The sequence below is a fragment of the Onychomys torridus genome, chromosome 23 (genome assembly GCF_903995425.1).
Source record: "Onychomys torridus chromosome 23, mOncTor1.1, whole genome shotgun sequence".
Taxonomy (NCBI): domain Eukaryota; kingdom Metazoa; phylum Chordata; class Mammalia; order Rodentia; family Cricetidae; genus Onychomys; species Onychomys torridus.
The window spans coordinates 43,111,091-43,123,698 of NC_050465.1; the positions used below are offsets into that span (position 1 = coordinate 43,111,091).

Genomic DNA, 12,608 nt, shown 5'->3' on the forward strand with positions numbered 1-12,608 from the left:
TAAGCTCAAGTCCTCTGGAGGAGCAGCACATGCTCTTAACCACTGAGCCACCTCCTCAGTCCCACATAGGTAAGGATGGCTGGACTTACTTAATGGCCTGCCTTCTCTCTTCTTTAAATCATGTGGGTATATGCACAAGTGAGTGCAGGAGCCGGAGGAATCCAGAGTGCACTGGAGACCCTGGAGCTAGAGTGATAAGAGGCTGTGAGCCATCTGCCATGGGTGCTAGGAACTGAACTCCGGTCTCTAAGAGTTAGTCCAGGTCAGGCACCAAACTACAGAGAAACCACTCTGACCCACCTCTCTCGCCCATTTCCAGGCACATTTCAATCCCTTTCTTAGAATTTTAAGGAATAATCCTACTTGTGCTGCAAGCCATAGGGAGCCAAATATTGAAAACAAGCCTATGGGGACATTCCTAGTCAAATGATTCCAGGTAAACACTTCACTGCAAGTTAACCATTAATCCACCTGTGTTAGCAAGACTGGCAAGTGCTTGGCCCTTAGTTTGACTTAGCTGAAGATCAGGTAACATGGACTGTTTAAACCTAGAGAAAAGTTGCTGACTAGTGAACTTGGAATCCTTTTCTTAGGAATAGTTAACCATTAACAATGGCAGAGAAATAACAGATACAGTTTTAAAACATTAGGCAGCTTCATCTATATACTCAAGCGTATGATCTCCAAAATTAATGAGTTGTGAGGTTAAATTAGCAAATGAAACTGAAGAGTTTTTATTTTCCTTGATTTCTTATCTAAATCACATGTCTGTTTCCTTAAAATGTTTGCTAGTGGTAAAAATGGCATCTTTGTCTTGTTCCTAATTTCTATGAGAACGCCTCTCCTGAAGAAAGTGGTGGTGTTAACACCTGGAAAACCTATATTGTGATTGCACTGCAGCATAAACTATTATTATTTGAGTGGATTTTTTTTTTTTTTTTTTTAATCTCAATTGGTACTGACTTTGTCCAATGCTGCTTGGCACTGAAATTTGATTAACACCCAACCAGGAGATAAAATTCATAATTACTGTTTGCTGTAGTCTACAGAATGAAAAGGTGTGTGGGGTGGGGGTGAGGGGTAGCGCCTGGAGTACCACAGAAGTGACTAGGAAGCTTCCACACAGAAGCAAGACACAGAAACAGTGGAATTTAGAGGACCCACCCCCCCCCAAGACTGGCTGGAAAGGTGGCTCAGAGGTTAAGAGCACTGGCTGCTCTTCCAGAAGTCCTGAGTTCAATTCCCAGCACCTACAGGGTGGCTCACAACCATCTGTAGTGAGATCTGGTGCCCTCTTCTTTCCTGCAGGCAGAACACTATATATAATAAATCTTAAAAAACAAAACAAAACAAACAAACAAAAAAGCTCCAAGGCTAGAGCCTGAGCCCGGGTCTCTGGTTGCCGGAGTGTGATGACACTGATCAGCTAGTGTAAATGATAACAGTAATAGCACACTGGTTTAGGACTAGCACTGATGTGATGAAAACACCCATGGATTTGTTGACACTGAAACCTTGTGTTTTGCTGGCTTAAAACACTTCCAGAGGCTGGAAGTTACAAGTGTGAGCCCCTTGTAATCCAAACTCCACTTTTGTTTGTTTGTTTGTTTGTTTGTTTTTCGTGACAGGGTTTCTCTGTAGCTTTGGAGCCTGTCCTGGACTAGCTCTGTAGACCAGGCTGGCCTCAAACTCACAGAGATCCACCTGCCTCTGCCTCCCGAGTGCTGGGATTACAGGCGTGCGCCGCCACCGCCTGGCAAACTCCACTTTTTAAATACATGCCAGCCATCGTCTCAACTCTTTACACTTTGCTGTATGATATCAAGACTAAGAATTTCTGTTCTTTGCTAGCTGGTCTTATTTCAACTCCTGTCTACAGGGGCCACCAGAGGAGAAAACAGAGCACGGGGTGAAGGGACTTCCCTTGCTCCTTCCTAATTACTGACACCTTTTGCCAGCTTCACCCTAGTAATGGCATGTTGCACAACAGTACCTGTTGGTTCCAGGTGCCAGCTTGCTTCAGCACAGCCGGAATTAGCCTAATGGCTCAGTCGGGAGTTGTGACCTCCATCAGAGGCCAGGGCCTGCCTCTCTTCACAAGACTCCTCTGAAGTGCCCCCTCCAGAGATATTGACCAAGACTGAGCCGTGGTGTCCCCCAGAGCTTTCCCAGATGTCTAGGTTTTAGTATTCCCTCTCCATTCCCTCTGCTAGCACATTTGGTTCTTGCACATTGCTGAAGCATGCAAACTAATAAGAGCTCATAGGAAAGATTTTGACAATATCTAGAAAACCTGCATATCTATCTACTATTTGTTTCCACAATTCCACTTTTGGGAAACTATCAAAAATTCTCTTAGACAAATGTCAGGGTGCCATGGTTTGTAATAACAAGTGAGCAGCAAAAACATTCCATACCACCACCACAACAACAAAAATCTAAACAATTGCCAATGGACGGCAGGTTATTTGAAACCCCTGTGAAATGAAAGTATCTTTTCACTCAGTTGGTGACCAGAAAGGGATAACTGGTATGGAAAAGATTTTCAGTTTGCATCTTTAGCAGAGTGTGCTGCATGGATAAGAAGACTTGAATGCCCACAGGTTTTATTGGTACTGTAATACTGATGTTCTTGTTTTTAAATAGATCTATGGACAAAGCAAATAGCTTGGGTTTTTTTAAATATTTATTTTAAGTGTATGAGTGGTGTGTGTGTGTATCTGTGTGTGTTATGTGCATGCCTGGGGTCCTGGGACATCAGAAGAAGGAAACCAGGTTCCCTGGAACTGGAGTTAAGGATTACTGTGGGGGTTGGGAATTGAACCCCAGTCCTCTCTTAGAGTAACAAGTGCTGTTAACCACTGAGCCATCTCTCCAGCCTCTAGTTTAAGATTTTCGAATCAAGATTGTTGGCGTCAGGGAAATGGTACAATTAATTCTAGCTCTGTTCACTATTGCTATGGCAGAAAGCCCAACACTGGATAGTTTATAAAGAAAACAGGTTTGTTCTAGTCCCAGGCTTCTGGAAGCAAGCCCTTAACCTCTGAGCCATCTCCCCAGCCCATGTCCAACAAAGTATCCCCCCCACCAAAAAAAAAAAAAAAAAAGGTATGCCAGATATGGTGGTACACACCTTTAAGGAAGAGAAGGGAAGGGAAAATTAGTTTGATCTCATTCGAGATTTGCCAAGTTTTATAATGTAAAGAGAGAGCCAAAAAGTTACCTTCTGAGCACAGGTTTCAAGTATGTAGGTAAGTATTTCCCAAGTAAATAAGCATGGTTATTATTTGCTGCTAAGGGCACAGGACTCTCTGGATGGGAGTCAGCAAGCAGTACAGCCAGCCTGACCTCCCCCTGAACAAGCAGAGAGGGTTCCAAGGAACTGGAAGCCAATTCGAATAAGCAAGCATTGGCACCAGTTAGCTACCAAAACAATGACCCGGGACCTCCCATGGATGCCAAAAGATTGCCGTGCGCCTCCCGCTTGGCACACTGGACAGGTGTCTGGACACTTTTCCTGTTAGGAACTGAGCAGCACTGGTTCTTCCAGAAGTTTCTGGGCGGGCGGGCGGGCGGAGGCCTGAGGCTCAGGCAAGCCCCTCCCCGCCGCCTCGGGCAATTTATTCTCCGCTGGGGCTGGTGCTGCTCAGGACCTGCTGGGGACCTCGGGCATCATGGATCTCCCGCAGCTGCTCTTCTTCGTGAATGGCCGGAAGGTGAGCGCCCGCGGGCTGCCCAGGCAGGCCGGCCCCGGCACCAGTCCCTGGCCCCTTCCGATCCTGCGCCCCGCTTTCCCTGAGACCTTGACATGGGATGTGCGTCACTACCTGCGCATAGGAGACTAAGGGCGAGTTTCAGAATTTGCCTGGATTCCAGGGTCTCTCCCTTCCCAACATCCCCATGCCCTGGCCTTCCCACCATAGTGGGATAGATACCCAAGCCCACCCCCTCCTCAAACAGCAGGGAAAAAGAGGTCCGTTCTTAACCCACCCAGCACCGCGAATCCTTACCTTCCCACCCTCAAAGCCCCGGCTAATGACATCTCCCAGCACCTTTGAATAGACAGCCTCAGTTCTCAGCTTGTCCAGGGTGAGCAATACCCACTAGTGACGGGGCCACAGTGATGCACTGATTCAAGCTGCCCCGTTATTTCTCCGATGAAGTTGTGACTTCGTGAAGTCAAAGCAAGTTCCTGGCACAGCACAGCTTGCCAGAACCAGGCTCTAGGGACCCCTGCTGGCTGTGGAGTTCTGTTTTGTTTTGTTTTATTTGTGTGTGTGCTTTGGCTCTGAAGACCTGGCTGGCTGTTCCAAGTCAAACCTGTTGCTCCTGCACAGCAAAGCCCCTGGGCATCATTTAAAGCCGAGGTCTGGGCAATGACCTTGCTTGCTCAGAGTGTCCTCAGTATAAACGGAAAGCGTTTTGCGAGGGGTGATGCTCAGTGGCCGTGCTTCTTCTCCGTTTGGATCCACAGAGCCCTGGCTGACCCTCAGGAAGCCAAGGAAAGTTTAGCACCAGACCCTTCCTGTGGGAGGCCGGTTCTGAGGCCGGGAGTTGATGCACACAGCCGTTATGTGTTTTCTTGAAGAACAGGGTCTCTCAAATTATACAAGTCTCCCCTAAAAGCTTGTGTGGGCCTCACGTGGGATAAAATGGATCCTTAATGGGCACCATTGGGGCCCCACAGGACCAGCGTGAGGGTGAGCGAGACTCATGGGGTGAAATGGTTGTCTCCCTCCTTCCTGTTTTCTCTCGCATAACAGTATAAGCACATAAGTTTTCTGTCCTTAGTAAACAAGCAGGGATTCCCTTCCACATCTGCCGCTCACCGCTCACCCACACTGCCTCATGGAGGAGGCTCGTGCCTTTACTAAGGGGGAGGGGCAATGCTACTTACTGCATCAGGAGTGATCATGAATATTCAATCCACGTTTTTTATTAACAGCCTAACATATGCCAAACTGTGTTTGGGTTTATGGGATACAGCAAACCATAGAAATGCTGAGGCCCCTGCTGGTGTGGAGTTGGCACGTCCCGGCGTAACAGCTAACACGCATATAAATAAATGGAGAGAGTGGGGTGTCGGACCTAAAGCAAAGTGAGTGAGATGGGCAGACTCTGATAGGGTAGATGAAGGGGATGCTTTGGCCTTGCAGAGCAGGGGACATTGGAGCAGTGTCTGGGATGAAGTAGCCAAGCGTACATATGGGGAAAGGATTTTTCGGGCAGAGAAATCTGGGTGCAAATGTCCTGGGGCAGGAGATTATTTACATGCTCAGAGAATAAACTGTTGGGGTTGGAGAAGTGGCCAGGAGCCAGAGTCCAGTCTTGTAGGTGATGCTGGGAATTTAGTTCTGTGAGGCCCCGGCCATATTGAGTCTGATGTCTCCCTCTTTCTTCCTCCCCTGCTCCCAAATGGGAGTTTTTAACAAGTAGTGCAGCGTTATGTTCTGTTGACTGTTAAGAATAAACGAGCCTTTCTTATCTGAAGGCTTGTTTCCTCTCTCTTAGCCCTCCCCCTCTCCCCTGCTGGCACCGCAGGGGACCTCCAGGTGCCTTGGACCTGGTCCTGGGATCATTTGTAAAAGAAGATTCTAGAAATACTGGTTAAGTTTTTGAAATGATCCCCCAACCCCACAAAAACAAACATCGTGTCAGCTTCCCCTTCCCATTCTTCCCCTCCCAATTTTAGTGAAGCGAGTATTTCAACACTGATTAGCAAGTGAGGGGCTGTTCGGAGAAGCACGAGAAGCCATTGGCGAGAAGGATCCCATGAAAAGCCAGACTTCTGGGACTCAGATCTGCCTTTGCAAGGACTCCTGGAACACCTTCGGGTGCTCTGGTGACACAGGAAGGCTGAATGCAAACATAATGAACGCTAAGAGTCCATGCACTGCCTCGGTTCAAGCGGCAGAAGTCAATGTGCAGGGGGATGTTTATGAAAGACAAGCTGCCAGGAGTTTTAAGTTCTCAAACACAGGGACTCGGGTATTAATTCACCGAAATTGATTCCTCTCCAAGAAAGCTTGAGTCCAGGGTGGAAGCGAGGGTCATAACAAGTATCTGACAGATTCAGGAATTCCCTACATGGCACGGCCGGTGCACAGGATGTAAGACTAGTGTTTTCAAGAGGTCACTCGTGCAGGCAAGGCTTGCGGGTGTCAGAGTGGAAGCTGAGAGACCTAGGAGACAGCTGTTATAATTGTGCAGGCTCCAGATGATAACGGCCCATGCTGGCGGTGGCAGCGTAGTGGAGAATCACTTTCAGACACTCAAGGAGCAGAACTTGGTGACATGGATTGCCGTGGGTGGAAAGAAAGAAAAAGCTAGAAATAATCCAGGTTTCAAATCTTAGATGTCCTGGCAGGGAGTCAGGCTGTGAGCTGGTTGGGGAAAAGAGGAAGAGAGTAAACTCAGTGAATTAACTTGAAGTTTGTTTCAGAGCCAGACTTATCCTATGGAAAGTGTACGTGTGCGCCCTTGCATGCAGCATACTCTCTCCTGTATTGCATGTTTCTCAAACAGATTTGCTTTGTCCTGCAAGGGCCTGAAGAAAGTTGCAGGGGAGGAGTCAGCTCTGGATGCATGCCTTCTCTGCCTTCCTTCCCAGAGGGATAAAGTACCTCAACATGGAGAAAGATGGTTAAGGTTTACAAGTAGATGAAGCAAGCCATGCTTCTGTCTGTTCTGTGTATGCCAAAGGAATCTCAAATGCATGGGGCATGAAAACAGAAGAGGGAACCAGCTGGGGGACCTCCTCGGGAAGGAAATTAATAGAAACAAAGTAAAAATACCAGGAACCCATTACTTTATGTGCTAACTTAAAACATTCAGTTCAATTTTTATTTTTACGTGTATGGGTGCTTTGCTTACATATATGTCTGTGCAACACATGCATGCCTAAAACATTGATTTTTAAAAATGTAATCCAAATAGAGAAAGCAGGATTCCAGGGAACCAGGACCATCCATCATGTTTCAGTTCCTGCCCCACCGAGTATCTGTCAGCCCAGTTGCTTAAGTGTGCCTAGCTTCCCAGGCTTGCCTGGCTCGGCACATGCATTGCTGCTTTGGTTTGGGTATGTGGGGACATGGCTGGTTATGATCTACTTGGCAAACACGTCTGTTAAGTTAGCTGCATCCATCGTTCGGACACTCTGCTCTGCCAGCAGCTCCTCTCTCTGTCCTGTTTTTCTTCCTCCTCAACCCACTGCTCAGTTCTCTCCCAGTGTCATTCTAGAGGAAGCTGGACAGAGTCGCCAGTGTTCCCGTGAGTGGAAACAGCCGCGACCTTAGGGAACAGTGATGATTCCGGACAAGGAACAGTCAGGGATGGAGACTGATACTTTTATTTTGATGTTGATGCTTACACATCACAGATGCATTTCCCTGGAACCAGCAGGGCCCTACCGGTGTGAACATAATAACATCACACCAGCTCTTGTCTGTGTGTGCATGACTATGTTTCTCTTGCACAGGTGGTAGAAAAACATGTGGATCCCGAAATGATGCTGCTACCATACCTAAGGAAGAACCGTATCCTTTGCTGCATGTTGTGAGTGTGTGTGTTTGTGCATGTTAAGTCTATGAGCCTGTGAGAGTCTATGTTTGTGTGTGAGAGTTTGTGGGAGTCTGTGAGAGTGTATGTGTGTGAAATTGTGAGTGCATGTCTCTGGAAGTCTGAATGTATATGTATATGTTCTTGTGTGTGAATTTGGGAGGGCTGTAAGTGTGGACAAGAGTGAGTCTTGGTGTATGTGTTCGAGATGTAAGATGTTTGTGTATATCTGTGAGTGTGGTGTGTGAGAGTGGATCTGTAAGTGTTTTGTATGTGACTGTGGGAGAGTGTGTGTTTGAGTGAATGCGTGAATGCATGTAAGTGTGAATGAGTGTGAATGTATGCCAGAATGTGCTAGGTATGTGTATGAACCTCTGTGTGTGTGTGCTTGAGTATGTATTGGTGAGCAGCTGAGAGTGTGTACAAAAGTGTTTGTAAGTGTGTTTGTGTGTGAGAGTTTGTGGGAATGGGAATGTGCAAGAGTTTTTAAGTGTGTGAATTTAGGCCTATGAGTATGTGTGCATGAGTGTGCCTAAATGAGAATATTCTGTATGTGTGACTGGGTTTGTGTGTGAGAGAGCATTTTAGTGAGAGGGTCTGTGAAAGTGTATATGTGAATGTGCATGTGTACAAGAGTATATGAGTTGTGTGAGAATTACTGTCCTTATGTGTGTATGTGTGGGTGCTTGAGTGTGTGTGTATGTGTGTCTGAGTGTATGTGGAAATAATGAATGTATGGATATGTGAGAGTTAAGTGTAACTTTGTGATGTATTTGAGTGTGTGAGTAGTGTGTTTGAGTGTGTGAGTGGTGTGTTTGAGTGTGTGAGTGGTGTGTTTGAGTGTGTGAGTGGTGTGTTTGAGTGTGTGAGTGGTGTGTTTGAGTGTATGAGTGGTGTGTTTGAGTGGTGTGTTTTGAGTGTGTGAGTGGTGTGTTTGAGTGTATGAGTGGTGTGTTTGAGTGGTGTGTTTGAGTGTGTGAGTGGTGTGTTTGAGTGTATGAGTGGTGTGTTTGAGTGTGTGAGTGGTGTGTTTGAGTGTATGAGTGACATATTTGAGTATGTGAGTGTGTGTGTTTGAATGCGTGGGTCAGCGTGTTCTCATAACCTCTGCCTTAGCACTAATTGAGTGCTATAAGATGGAGAAACAAGCAAGGGGAAGTAAAGAGCAGGATGCTGAAAGCATTAATTAAGCACCCTCTAGAATTAACAGACAATATTTATACTTTATCTTCAGTGACTGGCAGCTATGCCATTGGAAAAAGAAAACATCAAAGTCTCCTGAAAGTAAATGAAAAATGGGCGCACGCCTTTAATCCAGCACTTGGGAGGCAGAGGCAAGCAGAGCTCTGTGAGTTCAAGGCCAGCCTGTTCTACATAATGAGTTCCAGGATAGACAGAGCTGTTGCACAGAGAAACCGTCTCAAACACCAAAAATATAATTAATAATAATAATAATGATAGAAGAGATTTGAGGGAACAGTTAGAAGATTCAGCTGACAAGACAAATAATTTAACTGTGTTTCTAGTGTGACACAGATATTTCATAAAGTATTTATAATATAACATTTTGTGCATTTCCTCAAAGACCTACATAATGATGAGGGCAAATATACAGTGCACTCCCACTGGCAAATTCTCAAAACACTTACATGCATAGACTCTTCTTCAGTCTGGTCCTATGTTTGGCAGCCTGTGTTCCAGCTTCATATAAAGGGTAGGTGCAAGCTGTAACGCACAAAAGGAAGCCGGAAATTACAAGACTTAAGTAGCAGCCGTTGGTGAATCCACACTGAACTTTCCTAGACATGTCTGTGATGGTGTTACAGCCTAAGTCAGAGCTACTCTAGAAAGAAACGTTCTCTTTAACTCAGTTTCCTCCAGTCCGACTCACAGGCACTAAGTACGGCTGTGGAGGGGGAGGCTGTGGGGCCTGCACAGTGATGGTGTCACGGTACAACCCCAGCACCAAGACGATCAGGTACCTCGCCACAGAGTCTAGCTATGAGTGAACTTTGCAGTTCTCAACTTTATTTTCTTCCTTTATTTGGTGAATGTATATGGAACATCTACTGTATGTAAAGAAGAACTATGCTGAGCACTGAGGATTCAATGATAAACAAGAATATGAATAGATTAGAAAAATTACCCCTAGCAAAGGGTTTGTAGGGTTTTTTGGTTTTTTTTTTTTTTAACTCTTTGGGGACCCATCACCCAACTAATACATGGAGACTTATTCTTACTTATGAACAGCTGACCTTAGCTTGGCTTGTTTCTAGCCAGCTATTCTAACTTAAATCACCCCATTTCTCTTTAACTATATTCTGCCTCTGGGCTTTTTATCTTTATTTATTCTCTATCTCTTTCTTTCCTTCTTACCCAGTGGCTGGGTGGCTGGGTGGCTGGCCTCTGGCATCCTCCTCTCCTCCTCTCCCCTCTTCTCTGGAGCCTAGATTTCTCCTTCTATTTATTCTCTCCGCATGTCCCTCTCTCCTGCCTAGCTCTTGGCCATTCAGCTCTTTGCTAGACAGGCACAGTCACACAGCTTTACAGAGTTCAACAAATGCAACCTGAAAGACTGCAACACATCTTTGCATCATTAAACAAATACTCCACAGCCTAAACGAATGTCACATATTTTCAACTAGTATTCCACCGCAGAGTTGAAAGGCTGCCCGACTGTGCCATCTGGGAAGGAAGGCTGCTATGAAATGACAATGGAGAATAAAGCCATGTTCACACATGTGTAGTTAGAGCCTACTCACATCTCCTTGCTCCCATGCATGCATTCTCCATCTGTAAGCCGGAGAGCTCTGCTTCAAGAAAGAATTAGATGGCATCACTCTCCTACTGAAAACCACCCGTGGTTTCCTGTTTTGTTTACATTCTGTATTTTTCTTCACCGCATCATTGTTTCACATATTTATCTGTTCCAGTCTCTCTCCCCTCTTCTTCTGGGACTCCACTTATGCACTGGTTAAACTGCTCTCCTCATTTCCCACATTGCAGATGAGGTCTAGGATCTGAGCAGCAGCCGGGGCTATGCTGTGCCTGCATTCCCTGGGAAACCTGGGAAACTTCTCCCTGCTTCCCAGCCTGGCTGCCAGACTAGGATACTGGAAGTTGTCTTTGGTCTCCTCTCTTACTGTGTATGCTTCGGCCTCCATGCTGCCTTGTTCTTAGCCCCTAAAGGGTAATGTTGACATTATACTCAATGAAAGCTTAGTGTTTCTTCTCAGTTCTGCCCATCATGATCCTGGGGAATCTCCGCTGGCTCCTTCCTCACCTCCACTACCCCTCCCGCTGAGCACCCAGTGCGCACTGGTGGGGAAGAGTCCAGCTTTGCACTTTAGCCCATTATATCCACCCACCTGTGACCATTGCTGGTTTGCTGACAGTCACTCTGGTTTCTCCTTACTCTTGTACAAGGTGGACTTTTCATTTTCCTTACATTTCAGAAACACAGCACCTAAATCTTAGAGCTGAGAACAACCGTTCATATATCTTCTCTCTTATTAAGATTTGACAATAGTGTATAGGGTTTTTAAGCTTCTCCATGTACTCAGTATGAGATGATATATATATATATATATATATATATATATATATATATATATATATATATATATATATATATATACTTCATTTATATATATATAAAATGTTTTCAATATATACATTTTAAAGATATGTACATATATACAATGTTTTGAATTTTTCAGAATTTCATACATGTATACAGTTGATTTCCATCATATTTACCCCCTCTTCTCCTCCTTCTCTCTGGGTACACCCCACTCCCAGCTCACATTTTACAATCCACAGAGTTCAGTCTGTGCTGCTCATGTGCTCACAAGTGTGCAGCCATCTACTGGAGCATGGTTGCTCTCTACGTACCACACCCTGACGGAGACTGACTCACCTCCCTCCAGCAGCCATCAACTAATCCCAGCACTCAGGAGGTAGAGGCCAGCCTGGGCTACAGAGCGAGATCCAGGACAGACACCAAAGCTATACAGAGAAACCCTGTCTCAAAAACCAAAACCAAAACAAAACAAAAACCAGCTCTTGAGGAGATGAATTTTTTAAATGTGATTTTGTAGCTTTTCTGGCTTATTCTGATTTTAAAGCAAGGCGGTCTTTTGATTTGTTGCCTCTAAACTCTGTGGTTGGGCATATTTAGGCCAATGTTCAAATTCACCTTCTCCAGGAAGCCCTGTCACTTGCTACCTGGGTCTGCCTGGGTCTAGCCTTGGCTACCGGCCTTCTCCCACATTCCCTGTGCTTCACCCTCCCTGAGTTTCTTTCTGTCTCCTTCTCTTGGTAGATGTCTGAGCTCAACACTTCAGGACCCACACATGTGCTCTGTCTGCCTTTCACATTGAACTCCTTCAGATCATCTAGATTTTAGCAGAAGCATTAATATTCTCACTCCTCCCTGATCACCCACACAAGTTCATTCTCTTCCCCTCCATTCATTTATTCACTGTCTCTTCCATTCTTTTATTCACCTCTATCCACTTATTCATAGTCTCCATTCATTTATTCACAGTCCCCTCCATTAATTTATTTTCAGTACTTCTTACTGCCTCGATGGACTTGAGAGCTGTCTATCTCCCCTCAACTAGAATGCACACTCTGCTGTGATTGACCTGTCTCTGGTCGCTGGTGAATCCCAATGCCTGCAGCTCTGCCTGGAACATAGTTCGTCACCCAGTATTTATGTTTACTTATCAATAAGTGATATCTTTTCAGTCTTTTGTTTTTAACAAATGGAAGCAAACTTCTTATCGTGCTTGAACATCCTAATTTTTGTTAAACTTTCACAAAGACCTTTCAAAGAATAAACTCAACGTAATAGCTTTGTGTGTCACATTGTTTTGAAGTGTCAAAACAAAGCCCCAAATAGGGAATTATATTATTATTATTCATCAGTAAACCTTTCTTACAGACAGTGTTTATGTCCATGACCATTTACTTATGGCACATCTACAGAGGTATACTTGCAGAGTTAAAGAGTGTTCATCTTAAAGTGATTTTTATGTCTTCCAAAT

General features: G+C 45.2%; 1 protein-coding gene across 1 annotated transcript in view; it reads left to right on the forward strand.

Annotated features, from left to right (window-relative positions):
- The first annotated feature begins 3,577 nt into the window (after window positions 1-3,577).
- Window positions 3,578-12,608, forward strand: part of Aox1 (aldehyde oxidase 1) — a 65,446-nt gene continuing 56,415 nt past the window's right edge. Inside the window, exons 1-3 of the mRNA XM_036173261.1 lie at window positions 3,578-3,716; window positions 7,478-7,535; window positions 9,439-9,535. Of these exons, the coding sequence (XP_036029154.1) occupies window positions 3,675-3,716; window positions 7,478-7,535; window positions 9,439-9,535 (197 nt within the window). The 5' untranslated portion in view covers window positions 3,578-3,674. The remainder of the gene's footprint in view (window positions 3,717-7,477; window positions 7,536-9,438; window positions 9,536-12,608) is intronic.